Source organism: Lynx canadensis, chromosome D1, assembly GCF_007474595.2.
Source record: "Lynx canadensis isolate LIC74 chromosome D1, mLynCan4.pri.v2, whole genome shotgun sequence".
Lineage (NCBI taxonomy): Eukaryota > Metazoa > Chordata > Mammalia > Carnivora > Felidae > Lynx > Lynx canadensis.
This window is the reverse complement of record NC_044312.2, coordinates 59725435-59748119: the sequence shown is the minus strand read 5'-3', so window position 1 is coordinate 59748119 and position 22685 is coordinate 59725435. Positions and strand designations below refer to the sequence as shown.

General features: G+C 46.1%; 2 protein-coding genes across 6 annotated transcripts; one reads left to right on the top strand and one right to left on the bottom strand.

Moving 5' to 3' along the window:
- Positions 1-600: 600 nt before the first annotated feature.
- Positions 601-4462, top strand: LOC115524958 (transmembrane O-methyltransferase). Of its 2 annotated transcripts, XM_030331778.1 has the most exons (4): positions 601-686; positions 1446-1720; positions 2812-3008; positions 3463-4462. In XM_030331778.1, exons 2-4 carry the CDS (start codon positions 1462-1464, stop codon positions 3781-3783), a joined length of 777 nt encoding a protein of 258 aa, XP_030187638.1. In that variant the 5' UTR covers positions 601-686; positions 1446-1461; the 3' UTR covers positions 3784-4462. The 2 variants fall into 2 exon arrangements, with proteins under 2 accessions (XP_030187638.1, XP_030187637.1); XM_030331777.1 differs by lacking the exon at positions 601-686 and having other exon boundaries at positions 1259-1720.
- Positions 4431-7591, bottom strand: ANAPC15 (anaphase promoting complex subunit 15). Of its 4 annotated transcripts, none has more exons than XM_030331788.1 (5): positions 7471-7591; positions 5948-6077; positions 5379-5438; positions 4917-5054; positions 4431-4765 (listed from the first exon to the last, which is right to left on the bottom strand). In XM_030331788.1, the coding sequence occupies exons 1-5, from the start codon at positions 7560-7562 to the stop codon at positions 4718-4720; spliced, it is 468 nt and encodes a 155-aa protein (XP_030187648.1). In that variant the 5' UTR covers positions 7563-7591; the 3' UTR covers positions 4431-4717. The 4 variants fall into 4 exon arrangements, with proteins under 4 accessions (XP_030187648.1, XP_030187647.1, XP_030187650.1 ...); XM_030331787.1 differs by having other exon boundaries at positions 4431-4777; positions 7471-7571; XM_030331790.1 differs by having other exon boundaries at positions 4431-4777; positions 5948-6072; positions 7471-7528.
- Positions 7592-22685: the final 15094 nt, after the last annotated feature.

The window sequence follows — 22685 nt, the reverse complement described above, 5'->3', positions numbered from 1 at the left end:
CGAGGTCTGCCTTCAGGCCTGAATACAAACAATATCCTCCTGATTGCCATTTCTGACCCCATTCTTTGGGCATCCCCAACTCCCTGCGCTTAATCCCTATTCCACGTAGCTCCATTCATTTATCAAATCAAGTAATTACTGTCTGTGATGTGCCACACACTGCTCTGTCTAGATACACAGAAGTTCACAGAACAGCCTAAAGTCCCCATATCCGTGAAGAATTGCATTATGCTTTATTCTGTTTCTGGATCAGTCTATTCCGCTAAATTTGGAGTTCCTGGAGGAATGAGACAAGATCTGACTCCTGTGACCCACACCCTGGCAATTGCTTAAACAAAACTTGAATTTTGAATTGAGTAAATTACAGCCTCCCATTTCCTTGGCTCACACCATGCCCCCATATCCTGATACAAGGAGTTGGAGGAGAGGTCACCAAACCCAGTAGCTGTCATCACCCCTCAAATCAAGACCCTGGGGTTCTGTAAATTTAGGGCTCATGAAGGGTAGGAGTCAGCCCCACCTTGTTCCTGCAGCTAGTAACTTGAACCACATGTCTCAGGTAACAGCAGCAGCTTCTGCATCAATAATTGAGAGCAAGTCCAGCCGGCCTCAGAGTTCTCTGGCCCTGAGGCCTCCCCCTCCTGTTCTAGGCTCTGATCTTCCCCAAGCAGAAGTCTCCAGCACAGGTAAGCAGGGCTCTTGAGTGTGGGTCCCCAAGCATACGAGTTCAAACTCACTATCACTCACCTACTCACATCCATTTATACACTCTTACCTTCAATTTTAGTCCCCACCATCACCAGGAGCTCACGAGGGTCAGATCTGGAGGAAGGGGTGGATGGATGGTTCAAGGTATGGGAGAGGAGAAGGCACTTACCCCCCCATTAGGGATAGGGCTTGGGAGAAGAGGCTCGAGTAGGGGGGAAGCATGTGCTGTGTGTGTACATGCTTTTACAAGGAATTCTGAGAGAGAACAGAAAAGGTGAATGCAGGGGAGGGGAGACAACTGGAGAAGAAATATAGAATCAAGGACTCCTCCCACCCACAGGGAAGAGCAGATGGAGGGGTGGGAAGAAATCTCATCAGGAGATGCAGGCGGTTGCGGGGGGTGGGTAGGATATTTCCGAAGACTGTGGAAAGTGGTCCTGAAGGGGTGACGACAGAGATGAGGCGAAATGGGTGGGAGAAGTAAGGTGAAGACAGAATCAGGGGGCAGAGGTGGGAAGAGGTGATTTGAGGTTGGGTGTAGAACGTAGACTAGCATGAATTCCTTGAAAGTACATGAGCTTGGAATTGGACCAATTCAGATTCAAATCCTGGTTCTGTTGTGTGACTCTGCACAAAAGACTTAGCCTTTCTGAGCCATGGTTTGTAAAATATAGGGGTAATACAAATGACAAGCAATGGTGGGTGTGGGTTTCCCTGTCTGCCTTCCTTCACCCCAGAGCCCTGGTAGGGACTATGTCCCCCGCCATCGCACTGGCCTTCCTGCCACTGGTGGTGACATTGCTGGTGCGGTACCGTCACTACTTCCGACTGCTGGTGCGTATGGTCTTGCTGCGGAGCCTCCGAGACTGCCTGTCAGGGCTGCAGATTGAGGAACGGGCCTTCAGCTATGTGCTCACTCATGCCCTGCCTGGAGACCCCAGTCATATCCTCACCACCCTGGACCGTTGGAGCAGCCACTGCGAGTACCTGGGCCACATGGGGCCTGTCAAAGGTCAGTGTTCCCTAGCCTTCTGCTCCAGGAAATACCCCCAAGATGGTAAGGAAGGTCTGAGATCTGCCAGTGCCTACTGGGCGCATTGGGCAGGTTCTTCATCCTGAGTCTCTTTTTTCTCCTCTGCAAATGAGGGAGCTGGGCAAAGTTATTCATTCATATAGCAAACACTTACTGCCATCCCATTTGTACTAGGCATGTACTAGGTGCTAGGTTGGAAAAGGAGGTAGAGGCCACACAGATGAACCAGCCATAAATGCTAGCCTCAGAGGGGGCATAATACAAAGGAGATAACATCTCAGCACATAACCCATAACTTTGTAATTATCTGTGCTGATTCATTCTCCCCTCACCGTGGAGGCTCCCACATCCCATTCAGGATAGCTACCTGGCTTTGTCTCAGTCCCAGCTCCTAGCACAAGTGCTTTTAGAGTCTGAAGAAATTTTTCCAATTCCCAGTTTAGAAAGATACCCAGTGAACAAAACAAAGAGGAATGAAACTGGAAGTTCTAGCCAAGGTCTCTCAGGAGCCTGGTACCTGTTTCTGCCTTAGCCTTCCTGGAGGAAGCAACACTTAAATGGAGCCTATAAGGATTGTTTTCAATTTGGCCAAGCAGATAAGGACAGGGGTAGGAAGGGGCAAAGCCAGTCACATATACTAATGCACCATGAAGGAATGAGCCAGTGATGACTTGGTTGACTTTGGGCACAGTTGTTTGGGAGGACTGTGGTACAGTCTACAGATGGGAAGAGCTGGAACGGTTGGATAGGATCAGGTCCAAGAAGGTCCTGAATGTCAGGCTGAGGATCCCAAGTTCAATCCCAAAGGCCTTTAGGATCATAGGAACCAAGGAGCAACAGGGTCACATTTGTTTGTTGGAAAGACAGCTAGTGGCTGGTACAAAGATGAGACTGAAGGACGAAAGCCTGGAGGGTCAGAGGACGAGCGAGGCAGCTGGAGCTGTAGTCCAAGGAGGAGACCCCAGCTGGTTGAGGGCTACAGTGAGACAGGTGGACATTTGAGATCCCTTTCTATCAGGGGCCCTGAATCCATCTCCCATGTCTGCTGCAATAAGCCATCTTCCCCCCAGGTCAGATCCTGATGCGGCTGGTGGAGGAGAAGGCTCCTGCTTGCGTGCTGGAGCTGGGCACCCACTGTGGGTACTCCACATTGCTTATTGCCCGTGCCCTGCCCCCTGGGGGCCGCCTTCTCACTGTGGAGTGGAACCCACGCACCGCAGCAGTGGCTGAAAAACTCATCCGCCTGGCTGGCTTCGACGAGCGCACGGTCAGCCCCTGCCTCCCTGACCCTAGTATCTTCCCTTCCACCCCCAGCCTTGCCCTAGCCAGGCCTCCCCAGTAAGGGAATCCCACCTAGGAGAAGGCAGCACAGTAGGAGACTGTGACCCTGGGTGATGTGTGAACTCCTGTCTGTTCCAAGTCATTTGCTCATATTTGCTGCTGGATGACAAAGGAGCAGTTAAAAGGAAGGTCTTTGGAGACCAGCAAATATGGGTCCAAACCTTAAGTCTACCTCTTGTGAGCTGTTATGACCTTGGGCAAAGGACTTATCCTCTGAATCTCAGCTTCATCACTGGCAGAATGGAAATCACAATACTGATCCTGACTTCTTGGGTTCTGAGGACAGAGGAAATGGCATAAAGTAAGCCAGATCCTGGTGAAGTCTGGTATGGGAGAACAGACCCTCCCACCCTCACCTTCAACTCCTCCCATCCCCACAGGTGGAGCTCATCGTGAGTAGCTCAGAGGAGGTGATCCCACACCTACGAACCCAGTACCAGCTGAGTCAGGTAGACTTGGTGCTCCTGGCACACCGGCCCCGACGTTACCTGCGAGACCTGCAGCTTTTGGAGGCCCATGCCCTGCTGCCAGCTGGTGCCACTGTACTGGCTGACCACGCGCTGTTCCCTGGTGCACCCCGCTTCCTGCAGTATGCCAAGAGCTGTGGCCGCTACCGCTGCCGCCTCCACCACACTGGCCTCCCAGACTTCCCTGCCATCAAGGACGGCATAGCCCAGCTCACCTATGTAGGGCCTGGCTGAGGTCCAGGCCCGGGGGCACTTACTGCTGCCTCTCCACCCCCACCGAAGCAAGGACCTCAGAACATCCATTCTTCTCCCTGCTTGTGGCCTGACACATGCTGGACTCAGGGCTGGGGAGGCTGTCCTCCAACCTCTACCCCACTCCAGTTCTACACTGACCTGAGACATCAAGTTCTATCAGGATGCTTGGTTCCATTGCCCCCCTCCTTCCAGAGAGCCATGGATTGACAGGCAAGAGACCTGGGCTCCCAACCCAACTCTATCACTGATTTTCTGGGTGACTCCAAGGGAGTCCCTGTGCTGCCTGAAGATTTAATCTCTCTTAACACCAAGGAAGCTAGCTGGAAAATCTCCAGGGGCCTCCTAGCTCTAGGCCTCAGAAGCCTTCCCTTCTCAGCCCATGCAATTCCAGTTAGGATCAGAGGAAACAGTAAACATTGAGTTAGAGGCTCTGAAGGAATGGGTACAAGCTGAGCCAGAGAAAATGGTAATGGAGCCTGGGCCCAGGGCCAGGGCCACCTCTAGCCCTGGACAACATGATCCAGTAGGCTTGCCTGAAGTCCCTTGTATGCCCTCTCCCTGAAGCTCAAGAGAAGATGCTGGATTCCTCTGGGCCCGACCAACAATTAGGGAATAGACACGGGGAAAAAAATAAAATCATTCCTGTGTCTTTATTAAAGGGAGTTAGAAAGAGACTATACCTGGCAACCAAGGGGTGAGGTAATGGGCGGAAAGGTGGGGTGGGCTCAGGCCCTGGAGACTCAAGGGCAAAGTGATGGCCTAGGAGGAGCCAAGGAGACCAGTTCTTGGCAGCAGCTGAAGAGATACCCAAGGGTGAGCTTTCAGGCACTGGGGCAATCAGCTGGTTCTGCAGGGGGTGCAGGGTAAGTTGGGCTGGCCTGGAATTTGCCTGAGGCCACCCTGCCTTGTCTACCTAGATCATCCACTGGTCCTGATCCTGTTCGTTGCCTTCCATGTCCACCTGGAGAGAAGGCTAGGTGTGGGTGGGGAGGGGCCTCAGCCACCCAGCCGGCCGTAGTCCCAGATCCTGCCCCTGGTTGGATCCAGAATCTCTGAATCCTTGGCCACCAGTTAGGTCACAGGCAGGGGCCCACCCCCACACCCCTGCCTACCTCATTGACCTCTCCGTCATCAGGTGACTCGTTGTAATCATTCATCTCATCCATGTCCTGCATGTCTTCATCATCCTCTGAGTCCTCTTCACTATCCTCGTCGTCATCTTCATCCTCCTCTTCCTCGTCATCATAGTGCTGGCGAGGCAGGGGAGAGCCTATAGGCTCTATAGGCTTGCCTGGACCACTTCAAGGGCTGGTCCACTTGGAGCCTTTCTCAGGGGCAGTGAGTGACCCTCCATTCCCCAGACTTGCCCCCCGCCTTGAGTCTAGCAGACTGGTGCATGTTTTGCAGGACCTTGGTGCTAGGTCCAATGGCCACCCACTCTAGATCCCCTTTATGGCCTCTGCCTAGAGCTGAGGACCACAATTGCTCTGGAATCAGAGGTAGGACCTTCAGAATTAGAGCAAAGCTTTAGTCCACCTGAGCCCCACAAAGCCCTACCTATTGGAACCACTCACCTCCGAGGCCGGCTTGCCAATGGGTACCAGATTGTTGTCTTTCTCTGCGATGCTCTGGAGCTGTGGCCAAAGGGGGAGAGGAGGGTCAGGGCCCAAGCAGGGCATGTCAGGGGCATGGGACTGGCCCACTCTGCCCCTAAGAAGATACCCCTGCCCCCAAGTATGGAGAAGCTTCTTCTCAGTTTCTAGAAAGAGTCAATCCCTTTGTTTCTTGTCATCTGCTACTTACTTATAAACTGGATCCAACTAAATTCTCTGGGCCATGGTTGCCCTATGAGATTACAGTGAGGGTAAAGTGAGAGACTGATAGAGAATATGGCATCTGCTACATCCTCAATACAGTCAAAATTACTATTTCCTATGAGTTAGAGAAAAGAGCCTGGGCTCCAACCTGGCCCAGAAATCCAATGGTCCCACCGTAAATCAGTAGCATAAAGACTGGACCCTAGGCCTCCTACCTCCCAGTTTGATTGTTCCCAGCTCAGGGCAAAAAGCTCCTCCAGGATCATGGTCTGTGAAAGGCAGGGGAGGTCCCTAAGGCTCCACCACTGTGCTAGGTCCTTACTCACCCAGGCCTGATGCTGTTGCTCTTGCTGCTGCAGCTCCGTCTCCTCCACACAGGGTCGATCCAGATTAAACCACAGTGTCTCGGTCACACGGGGGAAGAGTGAGGGAAACAAGGTGGACATGGCTCCTAGACTGAGGTAAAGGGCCAGGTGAATCCAGATCAGAAGTATTTGATTTCAGTTATTTGGTTAGTCTGATTTGTGGATGGGGTGGAGTAGAAGGTAGGGGGAAATAGCTCTTCCTTGTGGGAATCAGACAGACCTGGGTTTGAGTCCTGGCTCCACCACTTACTAGCTGTTTGACCTCGGCCAAGTCACTTAACCTCTCTGAGCCTCAGTTTCCTCATCTGTAAAATGGGGGATAACAGTTATACCCACCCTCATAATTATTCTGATAATTAATTTACTTTGTGGAGAAGTAAAGCTGTTTGCAAGGTATTCAAGGAGTGGAAAATGGAAGCCAACATGTAGAGCTATGAATCCAGAATGCAGACTGGCGTTACAAAATTAAACAAAATTAGAGGTAGCAGGGCTCCACTGACACTATCTTTACCTCCTCCAAACATGAAGACCTACTTTTTGCCCTTTTATGAGAATCCATTCCATTCTTACTCCACGTCAGAAATTTAGGGCACTAACCACCTCTCTCATGAACCACAACCAAACTGGGGTGGGGATGGGCTACCACGTGCAATATGGTTCAGAAAGGCATTCTAAAGGCATGAGTAAATGCATAAATAAGTAAATGTTAGGCTGAATGAACTAACGTGAGAGAATATGTAAATTCAGCACAGATTAAGTAGCTGAGGGAGCAGACCAGAAAGGTCCCAGAGAATCTGAATTAAAACCTTTCAGTTCACAGGAAAATCGAGGCCCTGGGACAAGCAACACTGTCTCTAGGTCACACAGTGAGGTGGGGCATAGAATTCCTACGGGGAAGAAATAGAGGCCAGGCACTAGAAGAGATGAGCAGGAGAAAAGGACCTACGTCTAGTTCTACTTTTGCCCTGATTCATTTGACTGATCCTGCGCCAGCCGCTGTCCTTTAGTAAACCTCAGCTTCCTGGCCCGTGTCACTGACACAACACCCATCCTCAACGGCCAGTAAGTACGAGACGAGAGACCGAGGCTCCGAAAGCCCACCCCTCGCGGCAAAGCCACCGCCCATTCTTCGCTTATTATGAAAATGACCGCGGGGTGGCCCAACAAGAAGAATGCAGGGGCGGGATTCGAACAGGCATTTGCCCTTTATAGGGTTGCTAATCGCAAAAGCAGCGGGGCCTGAATAGGGCCAATTAACTGGAAGAACTGCTGGGTGACAGAAAGTGACACCAATGAGTGACGGATCTTGTGCGACGGGGTGGAGCTTAGCCTCGAGGAAGCGGCCAATGAGCTGGAGCTCTTTACTGTTAAGAGTGTGGGCACGGAACTCCTGAAGAGCCGGGTCAGGGCGACGGGGTTTCTCCGAGGGAGGAAGAAGAGAAGGGGCAGAGAGACAGCAGCCTCAGCCTGGCTTCCGTACTTACCGCGCCGGGAGGCGGCAGCCGGCAGCGACCCGGAAGCACTTCTCTCTGCCTGAGCGGAAGGGCCCACCAGAACCGGGGAAGCACCAACGCATGCGCCTTCGCTCTCCTTTTGTTTCTCGTTCCCGCCCTCCACACCGGATGTGACGCTCTACACCTTAGTCACGTCGTTAAGGTTGGAAATTTGCCTACTCTTTGGCCCCTCCTCGAGCCTCCGCCGAGGGGCCTCTCCAGTCTGGCCCCGCCCCTCCGTGTTTAGCCTGGCTGTGCTTGCGAACGCCTACTGAAAACTAGCAGCAATCTGTTTTAGTACTAGGACTGTTCGTCCTGTGGCGTCCTAGGAAAATTTGTCCACTTTTACCCCAGAATTGCTGAGTGATATTACACCTCATCTGCCTTCCCATTCTCACCCTAAGTTTCTTGTTGGGGCGCATGCTTTATTTATGTATGACTTCAACAGAAATAGTTGAGTCCTGGGGCACCTGGGTGGCTCAGTTGGTTGAGCATCCAACTTTGGCTCGGGTCATGATCTCACTTGGAGGGTTGGAGCTGCGGGACCGGCTCTGTGCTGGCAGTGCGGAGCCTGCTTAGGAGTCCCTCTCTTACCCTCTTTCTCTGCCCCCCCCCCCACTCGTGGGGGGGGGGTATGGGCGTGTATGTGTTTGCGTGCACTCTCTCTCAAAATACATAAACTTAAAAAAATAGTTGAGTCCATACTATATTCCAGACTCTGCTACAAGCTGGGGGAAATCTAGGAACATGGTCCCTGCCCCCAGTAGACCTCACACTCCAGTGGAGAAGCCAGACTCTGCAGACCCGCAGGGGACTCACAGGTTTCTTAAGATTGCCCGTCCAGTTCCAGTTCTGCATTTGAAATCATGTATGGGTTTGAATGGGTTTGAGTGACTAGTCAGCTTCAGGCACTGCTTTTGGGGAATTCAGCTGCCCTCTCCAGGCCTGGGCTAAATACATTAGTGGTCAGCCTCGTCATCTCTCCCACTCCTTCCCTGATGCTTCTGTTCCAGTAACCTCTGACTCAGCCTCCGCTTCAGAGATCATGCCTTCTGACAACGGCAGTCCTTCAAACCCAACCCCCATTAAGCTCCATCACCCACCAGCCTCTTCTAGAGCTAGCATTCATCCACAGTTCTACTCCTGACCACACCAGATGTGTGAAGTTTAACAAGTCGTTTTCCCCACCTGGATTTAGTTTTGTCTTCAACCAGCTTCGGAAACTATGCAGCCTTCCTCCTATTCTGGACTGATGTGAGGATTTGACGAGACTACATGTTTAAGTCGTAGTGTACTGTGTACGTTAACATGATTATGTTTCCAAGCAGCTCTAGTTGTTACAAAGTTTTCATTAAAGAGTAAATTTTGCCTCTTGGAACTGTCCACCTTTTTCATCCATTCACTCAAATACCTACTGAGTGCCTTACTGTATTCCTGTCACTAGTCTAAATAGTGGGTATATAATAGTGAACAAAACAGACCCCCCCCCCACATCTCTTCATGCAGCTTCCATTCTAATGGGAGAGATAAACAACAAAGAAGTTAAATAAAATATATAGTTTTAAGATAGCAGTAAATGCCTAGGAGAAAAATCAGAGAAGCGGGGAGGGAAGTTTTTTTTATTTTAGGTAGGGAGGCCAAGGAAGACCTTATTAGGAAGATGACTTTTGAATAAAGGTCTGAAGAAAAAGAAGGGGGAGGGCATTGATATGATGTTTAGGAAAGAACATTTCAGAGAGATCAAGTACAAAGGGTGGAGAATTGCTGGAGCATAGTGTACTATGGTGAGAGCAGGAGACGAGGCCAGAGAAGTAGCAGGAGCCAGATAGTACAGCCTTGCAAGTCACAGTAACGATTTTAGCTTTTACTCCATCTTGAGAATCCTGTGAAGGGTTTTGAGCAGAAGATCCACATGATCTGATTTACATTTTAACAGAGTTACTCTGGCTGTTCTATGAAGAATAGATTTAGGAGGGAGAGTGGTAGATGCAGGGAGACCAATTGGGAGCCAATTATAATAATCCAGAGGTGGGGGATGAGAAGTGGTTGAAATATAAATATATTTAGAGGGTAGGGACAAGAGAGCTTGCTGAGAGATTGGATGTAGAATATCAGAGGCAGAAAGGAGCCAAGATGTTTGGACTAAACAACTGGAAGACCAGTGTTGCCATTTCTTGAGATGCGAAAGACAAAGGAGGTGCTGTTTTGGGGAGGCAACTATCTGGAGTTCATTTTTGGGTGTGTGGAGTTTGAAATGCCCATTAGTGTACAGATAGTGAGAGGGCAGGAGGAGGAAGGGACAGGAGGTCTGAGGGTCAGGGGAGACATCTAGACTGGATATATCAATTTGAGAGTTAACAGCACACAGATGGCATTTAAAGCCATGAGACTAAATAAGATCATCAAAGGAGTGACTGTAGATGGAAAATACTTTCCTTCAACATTCAGGATTTGAGGAAACTAGGAGAAGCCGCAAACCAGACTGAGAAGGAGGGCCAAAATAAGAAGAAGAAGAAGAAGAAGAAGAAGAAGAAGAAGAAGAAGAAGAAAGGCAGGCAAGCTGGGAGATATCCTGTAAGTCAAGTAAAGAAGGGGTATCAGGAAGGAGGTCATGCTCCACCTTTAGAAATAAGCCCATCAACCCAACCAAAGGAGGGATGCAGAGATTCAGAGCACAGTGAAACGAGGTTGTTTTTTTTTTTTTAATATATGAAATTTATTGTCAAATTGGTTTCCATACAACACCCAGTGCTCATCCCAAAAGGTGCCCTCCTCAATACCCATCACCCACCCTCCCCTCCCTCCCACCCCCCATCAACCCTCAGTTTGTTCTCAGTTTTTAACAGTCTCTTATGCTTTGGCTCTCTCCCACTCTAACCTCTTTTTTTTTTCCTTCCCCTCCCCCATGGGTTTCTGTTAAGTTTCTCAGGATCCACATAAGAGTCAAACCATATGGTATCTGTCTTTCTCTGTATGGCTTATTTCACTTAGCATCACACTCTCCAGTTCCATCCACGTTGCTACAAAGGGCCATATTTCATTCTTTCTCATTGCCACGTAGTATTCCATTGTGTATATAAACCACAATTTCTTTATCCATTCGTCAGTTGATGGACATTTAGGCTCTTTCCACAATTTGGCTATTGTTGAGAGTGCTGCTATAAACATTGGGGTACAAGTGCCCCTATGCATCAGTACTCCTGTATCCCTGGGGTAAATTCCTAGCAGTGCTATTGCTGGGTCATAGGGTAGGTCTATTTTTAATTTTCTGAGGAACCTCCACACTGCTTTCCAGAGTGGCTGCACCAATTTGCATTCCCACCAACAGTGCAAGAGGGTTCCCGGTGAAATGAGGTTTTAATCAATGTTCTTGCAAGTGGGTGTCTGACAAACAGGCATGCTCTGGGCATTTACCGCAGACAATTTGTTTCCTAGCACACAAGTCCCTCCCCTGGTTCCTCACTGGCTAAGTACTACAGAGGTTACAGTCTTACCCGGGCATTACCCATGCCCATGTAAGGCAAAAGGTAATCTGATTGGAACAAATGTACATTCCCTAAGGTGATGCAGAGACTTTCAGTCTCTCCTCCCTTTGTTCTTTGGCGCATGCTCATTGCAAAGCCCAGGAAAATAAGCCTGCAAAACAGAGAGGGGAAGAAGAACAAGGAAATGAAGTATCTAAGGCTTTGGGACTCCATTGTGTGTGTTTGGGGTGAGGCGGGGGCAGGAGGCAGTTTGTACATATTTCCAATAGGTTGTAAACCTATTGCTAGACAGCACAGCTTTTGTTTGGTATTTCTGAAAATAATAATCATCTCCCTTCTCACATCTACTACAACCTAGTTCTGTACAAATTGTGTTTCTTGTTGTTTCCCAAGCAGACCAGGAACTCCTGAGGGCACAGACTTAAGTGGTTTCTATGTCCCCAGGACAAAGCCTGACGTCTCCCATCTCCTCGATCCTTTCTCTGCTTTTCCTGTGGCCTATGTCCCCATGAGTCTCTCCTCCTGCTTCTTTTCCTTACAGGATCCCTACTGCCAGCACCTTTTGCCTCTCATGCTTCCTGACAGCTCTGGCCTAGTGGAAATTCCCCTGTAAGCTAGAGTTTCTTACCAAGGTCTTTAGCCAGGTTCAACAAGCCACGGTGACTGGTTAGTTCCAGGTAGAGGAAGAGGGAGTGGGAGAAATGGAAAATTTGTGTGATTCCCTATTTTTGGCTTGGGTAATTCAGTCAATGATGGTGACATTTGTTTTACATTCATTATCCATCATTTAACCTTGCCAGGTGCTTAACTTGCTTTCATTTCAAAGATAATAAAACTAAGACTCTGAGAGGTTAAGAAATTTGCTTCATATTCCTTCCTTTGTTCCACTGTTTGGTCAACATTTATTGAGTACCATGCAAAAGCCAGACACCATGCTAGGCCCTATGGATAGAGCAATGAAGCAGAAATAATCCCTCTCATAGAGAAAAATATAGTGCAGTGAGGACTAAGTCAACTATAGACAATTATAGGAGAGCATAGTAAATGTTAAAATCAATGTATGCAGGAGTGTTATGAGAGTACAGAGAAAGGAGAGATGAATGGGTTCTGGAGAAACTGAGTTTAGACTTTTGTTCCAGGGAAGGAAACATTTGAGAGGGCCTTGAGGGATGAATAGGAGTTTACCTGGTAGACAAGTGAGAGAAGGAGCTGTACAAAGAGGCATTATTACCTTTAAGGGTATGGAGTTGAAAGGAGATGATGATGTGTTTAAAGAACAGTGAAAATCCTTTTGGGCAGAACCAGGTATCTGAGGATAGAGAAAGAGAGATGAGAAAGAATGTTAGGGGAACTCAGATGGGAAAGGCTTTGGTGGCCCTGAGATTGAGTGGACAGAATGGGAGCCAGGAATCCTGGGCCTTACCTTGACCCTATTGTGACTTGCTGGGGACCCAGGCAGATTCCACTTCATATCCCAGCTTCTGTTTTCTCTAACATAATATCCCAAACATGTCTCCAGATCTATGTGAGTCCCTAGAAGATACTTCCTGGCCCTGGCCCTTCTGTCCTGAGATACTACTTGCTCCTTCATTGTGTTTTATTCAAGCCAGCCCTGGGCTGAAAGTAGGAGGTAGGATAGGGATTTCTCAAGAGTCAGAAATAAGTCCAAAGCCCATAGGCTAGAGTGGAAAATCCATGGCTCTGTGCAGAGAATTCTCCAGGATCCAGGAAGGGCAAGAGCTGAGTGATGTGAATACAATATCTCCCTCCTATTTGTTCCTGAAATGTTTAGAGTGCATTTTTGCTTCAGGGCCTTTGGGCTTACTGTTCCCTCTGTCTGGAACACATCCATCTTGCAATGTAACCTCTGACAGTTGGTTTCTTTTGTTTTTTGTAATGCAAGTGCCTGACCTAAGCTTTGGTCCAACTGACAGCCATTTCTAATAAACAGGCCACCTCTCCTCCACCAAGGCTCCTTTGTTTTAGGGATTTTGCTGACTTTGATAACTGACCACTTTGGGCCACTTGTTTGTTCTCTTCCCCCACTTTAAATTCTCACTCTTAAGTTTTAAATTCCCCAAAAAGACTGGGCCCTCAGGGGCAATTAAGTGGCTCAGTAAGTTAAGCATCTGACTTCATCTCAGGTCATGATCTCGCGGTTCATGAGTGCAAGCCCCTAGTCGGGCTCTGTGCTGACAGCTCAGAGCCTGGAACATGCTTCAGATTCTGTGTCTCCTTTTCTTTCTACCCCTTCCCCACTCGGGCCCTGTCTCTCTCCCTCAAAAAAACCCAAAAAACAAAAAAACTGAGCCCTCAAAACCCAAGGCCCCAACCATCGACCCCAATAAAAGCAAAACCCCAGAACCCCAGGCCCATATGCTCTTTCTATGGTGACCTTGGTGTGTGGCCACAAGTATGCTGTGTAATTTCCAGGTTCTGTAAGTAAATAAACCTTTCCTCCAAAGTTTCCTGATGATTACTGCTCAAGGGCATCTTAAAAAAAGAATCACAAGGGCCAGTCCAACCACAGCACTGCTTACCAGTAGGCTGAGACCAGCACAGAACAATTGGTTGATGCGGTTTTAGAGTTGGGGCGGGGGGGGGGGGGTGGCAGGGGTGCATCCAGAACCATTGGCCAAGAAAGAATTCTTGAGACATCTTTGGTGCAAAATGGTGATTTTATTAAAGCATGGGGCAGGACCCATGGGCAGAAAGAGCTGCCCTGGGGTTGTGACAGGTGACTGATTATACACCCTCAGGTTGGGAGGTGGTTAGGGATAGCATAGGTCTTCTAAGGAATTTCAGAAGCAAGGTTTCCAGGACCTTGAAGGGGCCAGCTGTTGTTAGGAAAAGGCATTTATTACTGCCTAGTAAAACCTTTATCATGAGACTCTTCAGATGTATTTCAGTGGGCCCTATGCTTGGAGGATGATTGCCAACATATATCTTTGGGGGGGGGGAGGGGGCAAAGGAAGTTTCCAAAGCAATTTTTATATGTTCAGGTAGACTTACAGGATCCTAGAGGTTGGGATAATGTTAAGCTAAGGTTGCCTTTTGCCCTTAGCAAAGTGTCATCATCGAAGCAGCTGAGCTCCTAGAGGAATGTCACTCTGCTTGTCCCAAGGACTTGTCAATGAGCTGTAGGCAGTAAGGAAATTTAATTTTTCATTTGCCTTTGTTTCCACATCAGTATGGCTGGCAGGACTGCATGATGGTCCTTGCAGTTACCTTAGGGGGGGAGGGAATGCTTTTTTTTTTACCTGTAACTTGCTTATTAACCACCTAACTCAGATGGGTAACATCATCTCAGAAAGAAGCACCACTTGCTGGGGGTCTGTCACACTGCTATGTGCTTTCGCATACTGGCCCTGTGGTATGTTGTCTGTGGCGTGTAACCCAAAGAGTCACAGCTATCATAACAATCCAATGATCTCCCCAGAGCATCGTGATCAAGCCCACAGGGTCTAATGAGATAATCAGACTCCTAATTATAAAGGCCTTAATTGACTATTACTGTGTGAGAGGGTCCTCAATTCCTCATGGCCAAGAAGAGCTAAGGAAGGTAGACTGGATCACAAGGGTATTGTCACTGCCCAAGGAGAGGCTCTGGGCTAAAGACACAAGGAAAAGAGGACAGGAGACTTCCACCTGTAACCACTGAGTCAGTGAGTTATGCTTGGACTACATGTCCTAATCCAGAAGACTGAAATAGCTTTGCAAGCGGAAACCAATGGCACCACCAGAGGGAAAATACAACAGAGGCCTACAGTCTCTGTGACACCACTTCACCCACTACTTCCACTCTTCATCCCCTGACCCAATAGGATATTACCAATCCCTGGTCAGATGTTACTAAAAAAAATGATGGACAGATATACATGTCCTGAACATCTGGTGCCAGAGCCTCTTGAGAACCCTGAGGAGGTACACCATCTCCTTGATATATGCAAAACCCCACGGACACTTCCTGGGTGTTAGTCAATGCCATGTAAACCAAAATGCAAGACTCTGGTATTACACTCAGAGGCCTAGGAGCTTTTCCCAAAGATCCTATGTATATTGCGCTAGTGGAGGCAGACCCCAATCCAGAGAGGTCTTTTGGTACACTCTGGAAAGGAAAGCAGCCACCTAGCAAGAGGGCTCACAGTGATGTCATCCAAAATTTTTGGTAACAACACCTAAGATTAAGGTAACAGGATAAAAACAAAAAGTAGAAACTGAGACCACAACCGTACCTTAACTGTAATTCAAACATTTCTTAGAGATTTTATGCAGCAGGAAGGAAAGAGAGGAACAAACAGGCTATTGCAAGTTTTCTTGTTGGTTTGGAATGGGCTCTGAATTGTTACTCATGGCTGCCAAAATGCACCAACTGGCCAGTATCTCTGAAGACCGTAAAATCCATAACTTTTTAAAAGATCCATCCAGGCTATGTGCTTGTTTCCTCTAAGATATCACAGATCCTGAACCCCTCAGCTTTCCCCTGAATGGGGCAGAACTAGAAGCACGCTTCTGGAGGCATCCCTGCCACCAAAGGGAAAGCTGATATGGTTATCAAGGCCTCCAAGGAAGAGGAAGAGGGAAATGGGGCAAAGGCCCCTAGAGTCCCCTCATACTCATACTTCTCTCCTCTCTTGGATATTTACTGCCTAGCTCCATGCCATCTTTCCATCACAGTGATCACTGCTAAGGCTCACAGTGAATGGAAAGACTAAGGTGAAGCCCATCTCCTGCTGCACAAAATGAGCATGGTCCAATGGGTTTATCCTTTTCATGACTACAATGACCCAAATGACTCCCTCTTCATTTCCATTTCTGAATAGGCCCGATTTGACCTCAAGTCCACAGAATAATTTTTACGGGGTGCTCCTCTAATTAAAGGTCAGTGCCACTGTATTTTCCAGGTACCAGCAAAACCATCAAAAAGGCACTAAAACCTCAAGGAGAAAACTTACATTCTTTCTTGGTCCCTTGAAAATGTAAATCTCACCGTGTCTTTGAAGTGTAAACACCCCAGGATGTAACTTAAGTCTACTTGTCAAGGACAAGTACAAATCTTAAAAGCCTTCACAACTATTAGTAAAAAGCTTTAGCCATTGGAGCAAGACACCTTAACTTGTTCCATCTGCCAACTGGGATTCAACTTTTTTATAAACTAGTGACTTTTATATTATGTACTTGATTCATGGCTAAAATTTTGCAATAGTGTCTCTGTGTATCTCTGTATGTTTATGTATATCTGTGGATATATGTTCTGTATGTGTGGGGTTTTTTTTTTCTCTCTCTCTACCTCCAGATGGTATTGCCAAAATTAATTGATAAGAGTTCCATTTAATTGGCTTAAAAATGAGCACTTAAAGGGGCGCCTGGGTGGCTCAGTGGGTGAGCGTCCAACTTCGGCTCAGGTCATGATCTTGCAGTTGGTGAGTTCAAACCCCACATCAGGCTTTGTGCTGACAGCTCAGAGCCAGAGGCCTGCTTTGGATTCTGTGTCTCCCTCCCTCTGCCCCTTCCCCACTCATGTTTCTCTCTGTCTCTCAAAAATGAGTAAATGTTAAATTTTCTTTTTAAATGAGCACTTATGAATTAAATATTCCTAAAACTCAGAAATACAGAAACTAACCCAAATGTTTTTTAAGTTCACATGATCTGGGATAATCTTTGGTAAATAAATCTAGTTTAAATTTGATTTAATTAAAATTGGTATGTCTTCAGAGTTATCAACATTAACTATAATGCAGACATACAACTTTTACTCTACCTGGGTTTATTAGTCAAATTCATGTTATCTCTAATATAAATTTTGTCAGGAAGAACAGTAGCTTGGGATGCTGGCTGACTTTGTCTAGTGTCTAATGAAGTGTTTTGGGGTATCCTAAACATAATTGTTAGGAGCAGTGATTTAGATAGATGTAAGTGGGACAAGAGTTTTTAGGTGAAACTTTCATCAGTAATTATATCTTATAGCATGTCCAGCTTCATGAGGCACCTGCCTGGTTCAGTCAATGGAGCATGCAACTCTTCATTTTTTTTTAATGTTTTATTTTTGAGAGAGAGAGAGAGAATAAGCTGGGGAGGGGCACAGAGAGAGGGAGACACAGAATCCAAAGCAGGCTCCAGGCTCTGAGCTGTCAGCACAGAGCCTGACATGGGGCTCCAACTCGAACCGCGAGATCATGACCTGAGCTGAAGTCAAATGCTTAACTGACTGAGCCACCCAGGCGCCCCAAGCGCCATGGGTTTGAGCCCCATGTTGGGTGTAAGATTACTTTAAAAAAATAAAATCTTAAAAAAAAAAAAACAGTTTCCCAAATCTTTGGTAACTTTCATTGTTATAATTTTGCTAAGTTAAAAAAAAAAAAAAAGGGGTGCCTGACTGGCTCAGTTGGTTAAGTATCCAACTCTTGATTTCCGTTCAGGTCATGATCTCAAGGTTTGTGAGTTCAAGTCCCACATTGGGCCCTGCACAGACAGCTAGGAGCCTGCTTGGGATTCTCTCTCTCTGCCCCTCCCCAGCTCGTGTGCATGTGTGCTTTCGCTCTTTCTCTCTCAAAATAAGTAAATAAACTAGAAAAAAAAAAAAAAAAAAAGAATTTTGCTAAGTTAAATTAAATGATGGGAATTCATTGAATGTCTATATTATTTCTAAACAAGATGAAATACTGAAACAATTATTTTTTTAAGTTTTGTTTGTTTATTTGTTTATTATTTATTTATTTATTTAGATTTATTTATTTATTTATTTATTTATTTAGAGAGCATAAGCAGGAGAGGGGCAGAGAAAGGGAGAGATAGAATCCCAAGCAAGCTCTGCACTGTCAGCACAGAACATGATATGGGGCTTGAACTTATGAACCATGAGATCATGACCTGAACTGAAATCAAGAGTCCAGCGCTTAAACCAACTGAGCCACCCAGAAACATTAATTGTTAAACAAGTCTAAATTTACCTGCTTTTGACCTCTCATTATAGAAGAACTTAAAGACATCTGCGTCTGTTAGTAAACATGTCTTGGGTCACATGGAAAAATTGTGTTATGGGGAAATGTGTGTTACTAGAAATTGTTAAATATATTCATAAATTTGCCAATCTAATGAATGCTGATGTAAAAGTTCACAACTCCTTGGCTTTTAGTTGTTACTAGAAATTAAGGTTTCTAAGGGCTAAGAATTCTAATTAATATATGTAATTAAAGCTACTAGAACTAATAAAGGAAACAACTCTGTATGCAAGGAAAGTAGGATATGTTTTTGGCTAAGAGAAGGTATGAAGTATGAAGATGCATTTTTGTTAAGGAAAAAGAAAAATTTGCCCTAAAAAAAAAAACAAAACTGGTTATTTCATAATGGGAAAGAAGAAAATAAATGACAAAAATCAAACTTTCCCAAATCATTTTTTTTAAGTTTTATTTATTTATTTTCAGAGAGAGAGAGAGCATAAGCAGGGAGGGGCAGAGAAAGGGTGGGGAGAGAGAATCTCAAGCAGACTCCACATTGTCAGCGCAGAGCTGTATACAGGGCTCAGTCTCACGATCTGTGAGATCATGACCTAAGCCAAGATCAAGAGTTGGACACTTAACCAACTGAGCCACCCAGGTGCCTCCCAAATCAAATTCTAAATGAAGTTCTTTTTTTTTTTTAATTTGGAAATACATTTGGGATTTTCTAAAGGGCACGTGGAACATCTCAAAAGATTTGTTCTCTCTCTGTATAAAAAAAGACATTAAGGGACACCAGGGTAGTTCAGTTGTTTAAGCGTCTGACTCTTGATCTTGGCTCAGATCATAGTGTCATGGTTCATGGGTTTGAGCCCTGCATTGGGCTCTGCCCTACAGTGTGAAGGCTGCTTGAGATTCTCTGCCCTTTTCCCCCCTCATGTGAGTGTGCATGTGCACGTGTGTGTGTTCTCTCTCTCAAAATAAATAAATAAACATTAAAAAAACAAACATAAAAAAAAAAAGAGGGGTGCCTGGATGGCTCAGTAGATTGTCTCACTCTTGATTTTGGCTCAAATCATTATCTCAGGGTCGTGAGGTAGAGCCAAGCCCTGCTTTGGGCTCTGTGCTGAGGGTAGAGTCTGCTTAAGATTCTCTCTCTTCCTCTGCCCCTTTCCTCTGCTTGTGCTCTCTCTCTCTCTCTCAAAAAAAAAAAAAAAAAAAATAAGTAAATAAAAAATAAAAAAACAAAAAAATAAAAAAAATAGGGGAGTCTGGGTAGCTCAGTTGGTTAAGCGTCTGACTCTTGATCTCAGCTCAGGTCACGATCTCATGGTTCATGAGTTCGAGCCCCATCTCGGGCTCTGCACTGATGGTGAGGAGTCTGCTTGAGATTCTGTCTCTCCCTCTCCCTGCCCCTCCCCCACTTATGTTTGTTTTCTCTCTCTCTCTCTCTCTGTCTCAAAATAAATAAATAAACTTTAAAAAAATAGAAAAAGACATTAAACGAATTGGGCTTATTTGATGTGTTAAATTACATGGAAACATGTCAAGTAAGAAATAATGCTAAACTTTCTTCATGGATATCCTTGTATAGATATATGTTACTAATATAAGTGTTCCAGAAATTATATGAAATTCCTAAAAGTCCAATATGTAACATTATCAGTCATAATTCCAGTTACCATTTTAACATGTTTGCATATAACAGAAATAACCAAATTTCCTCATCAATTTCACTAAACAGAACTCTCATCAGACTTTTAACTATGGACATTTTTTAATGTTTATTTTTAGAAGAGAGAGAGAGGGAGAGAAAGAGTGTGAGTGGGAAAGGGGCAGAGAGAGAGGGGGCAGAGGATCTGAAGTGGTCTCTGAGCTGACAGCAGAGCCTGATGCGGGGCTCAAACTCACAAACTGAGAGATCATGACCTGAGCTGAAGTTGAACACGTAACCTACTGAGCCACCCAGACACCCCTTAACTATGGGCATTTTAAGTCTTTTTTCATTTACAGGAAGTTACTGTTTTACTCTGAGTCTCTTGCAAAGGTGCTTCATCTTCAAGGAGATTCATGGAAAGGACTCTGACAAGTACAGCTTTCTGATAACTTTCAGATCATACCATTGAACTCAGTAAGAATTTACAGAACTCTTATGAAAAGCTGGATTCAAAAGACTGTAACGAAACATCAAGATCAAGAATTAATTACATATGGGCGCTCCTGGGTGGCTCAGTTGGTTAAGCATCCAACTCGATTTTGGCTCAGGTCATGATCTCACAGTCATAAGATGGAGTCCTGAGGGGGCGCCTGGGTGGCTCAGTCGGTTAAGCGGCTGACTTCGGCTCAGGTCATGATCTCGCAGTCCGTGAGTTCGAGCCCCGCGTCGGGCTCTGTGCTGACAGTTCAGAGCCTGGAGCCTGTCTCAGATTCTGTGTCTCCCTCTCTCTGACCCTCCCCTGTTCATGCTCTGTCTCTCCCTGTCTCAAAAATAAATAAAATGTTTAAAAAAAAAAAAAAAAAAAGATGGAGTCCTGAGTTGGGCTCTGTGCCTACAGCATGGAGCCTGCTTGGGATCTCTCTCTCCCTCTCTCTCTCTCTGTCCCTCCCCTGCTTGTGCTCTCTCTCTCTCTCAAAATAAATATTAATAAAAAAAATATTCTACAACATCACCCAAATCTTTGAACAGATGGCTAAACTCTTGCGATCACTAACCTGTTTCATGGATGGACCTTGCAAGTTTGAGACGACGGCTGTGGACTGGATTTTCAGAATATTGTCTGTATAATTATTATAGCATTTACTATTATAATCCTATTTATGTGCAATTTCGGGTTACAAGTTGCCCTACCCCTGACTTTTAGCATGTGGGCTACCCCACCACCATTAATCTCCTCACCATGCCTCTGATACCTCAGCATCACAGGGAAGATTATAATGTAAACCTTGACAGCGGGTTGTTCTTTTTTGCAGCCCAAATGCCTGACTTAAGTTTTGACTACTGAGACATCCATATCAAGGACAGTCTTCTTCAATAAACACATTGCCAGCCCATGGGCTAAAGAGCAGGTCACCTCCCCGCCAACGGATGCTCTTTTGTTTGGAGATCTTGTTTTTTCTTCTCTTCTCACACGTTAAATTCTCACCTCTATTTATTTAATTTATTTATTTTCAAGTAGGCTCCATGCCCAACATGGGGCTTGAACCCACAAGCCTGAGATTAAGAGTCACATGCTCTACTGACCGAGCCAGCAGGTACCCCCTGCTTTCATGTTTTAAGTCACCAATAAAGGTGAAACCGTGAAACCCTAGGCCCCCACCCATGACTCAATAAAATGGAACCCCAGGGCCCGTGTGCTGTCTCTACCCACGACCTCGTTGTGTGGCCCCAGGTATGCTGTGTAATTTCCAGGTTCTGTGAGTAATAAATCTTCATTTTTTCAAAGTTTCCTGATGGTTATGCTGAAAGGCATCTTACATTCATAACAGGAAGCACAAGGGTCAAGGCCAGTCCAACCACAACATTGCTTCTTGATAAGCTGGGACTGGTACAAGATACTCCTCCATATCCATACAGAAACTTTCCTTACTTCACTATGGCCTCTGCCCAGATATCACCTTGTAGATCTTTCTCTATAAAATATAGAAAATATCTTTCTATATAAAATAACCCCTGCTGGGCACCTGGGTGGCTCAGTCAGTTAAGCAGCCGACTTTTGACTTCAGCTCAGGTCATGATCTAACGGTTCAAAATAAACTTTAATAAAATAAAACAGCCCCCTCTATCATTCTCTATTCCCTTACCCTGCTTTATTTTTCCAGAGCACCATCACCATGTATCTCTTCATTTGTTTTCTCTCATCTCCCCTCCCTCACTGGAATGTTAGCTCCATGACAGCAAGGACTTTGTCTTGTTCACTGTTGTAGCCCTAGCACCTAGAGCAGCCTAGCACATAGACACTCAGTGAATCTTGAACTGATTAACTTTTTTAATGTTTATTTATTTTGAGAGAAAGATAGTGGGAGAGAGAGAAAACGTGTGAGCAGGAGAGGGGCAGAGGGAGAGGCAGAGAGAGAATCCCAAGCAGGCTCTGTACTGTCAGCACACAGCCCAATGCAGGGCTTGAACTCACGACCTGTGAGATCCATGACCTGAGCCAAAATCAAGAGCCGGACACTTAGCCAACTGAGCCACCCAGGTGCCCTTACTGCCACCTTGCTGGTCCAAGGCACCATCATCCCAGGCCTGGACTCCTGAGGTCTATCTGATCCACCCACCTGCCCACACCCAATCCCTTCTGCCCACCTCAGCCAGGAGATCTTTCAAAACTGCCGATTGAATCATGTCACTCCTCGGATTAATAAACTCTTCAATAATTAAATAATCTGATCATCCCTTGCAGTGATGAGGAAGTCTGGGAAATAGTTTGCTAATTCTGTAGAATTAACTGTTATTTGGCGTGATTAAGATGATATAGCCAGGGGCGCCTGGGTGGCTCAGTCGGTTAAGCATCTGACCGTGGCCTAGATCATGATCTCACCATTCCAGAGTTCGAGCCCCATGTCAGGCTCTGTGCTGACAGCTCAGAGCCTGGAGTCTGTTTCAGATTCTGTGTGTCTCTCTCTGCCCCTCCCCACTCATGCTCTGTCTGTCTGTCTCTCTCTCTCTCAAAAAATAAATAAACATAGAAAAAAAAGATGATAACCCAAATTATTTCTCAGAGCCTGGAAAAGGCAACACTAACTGTCACAGTATTATCAGTTTTCTATTGCTGCACCCATCTCC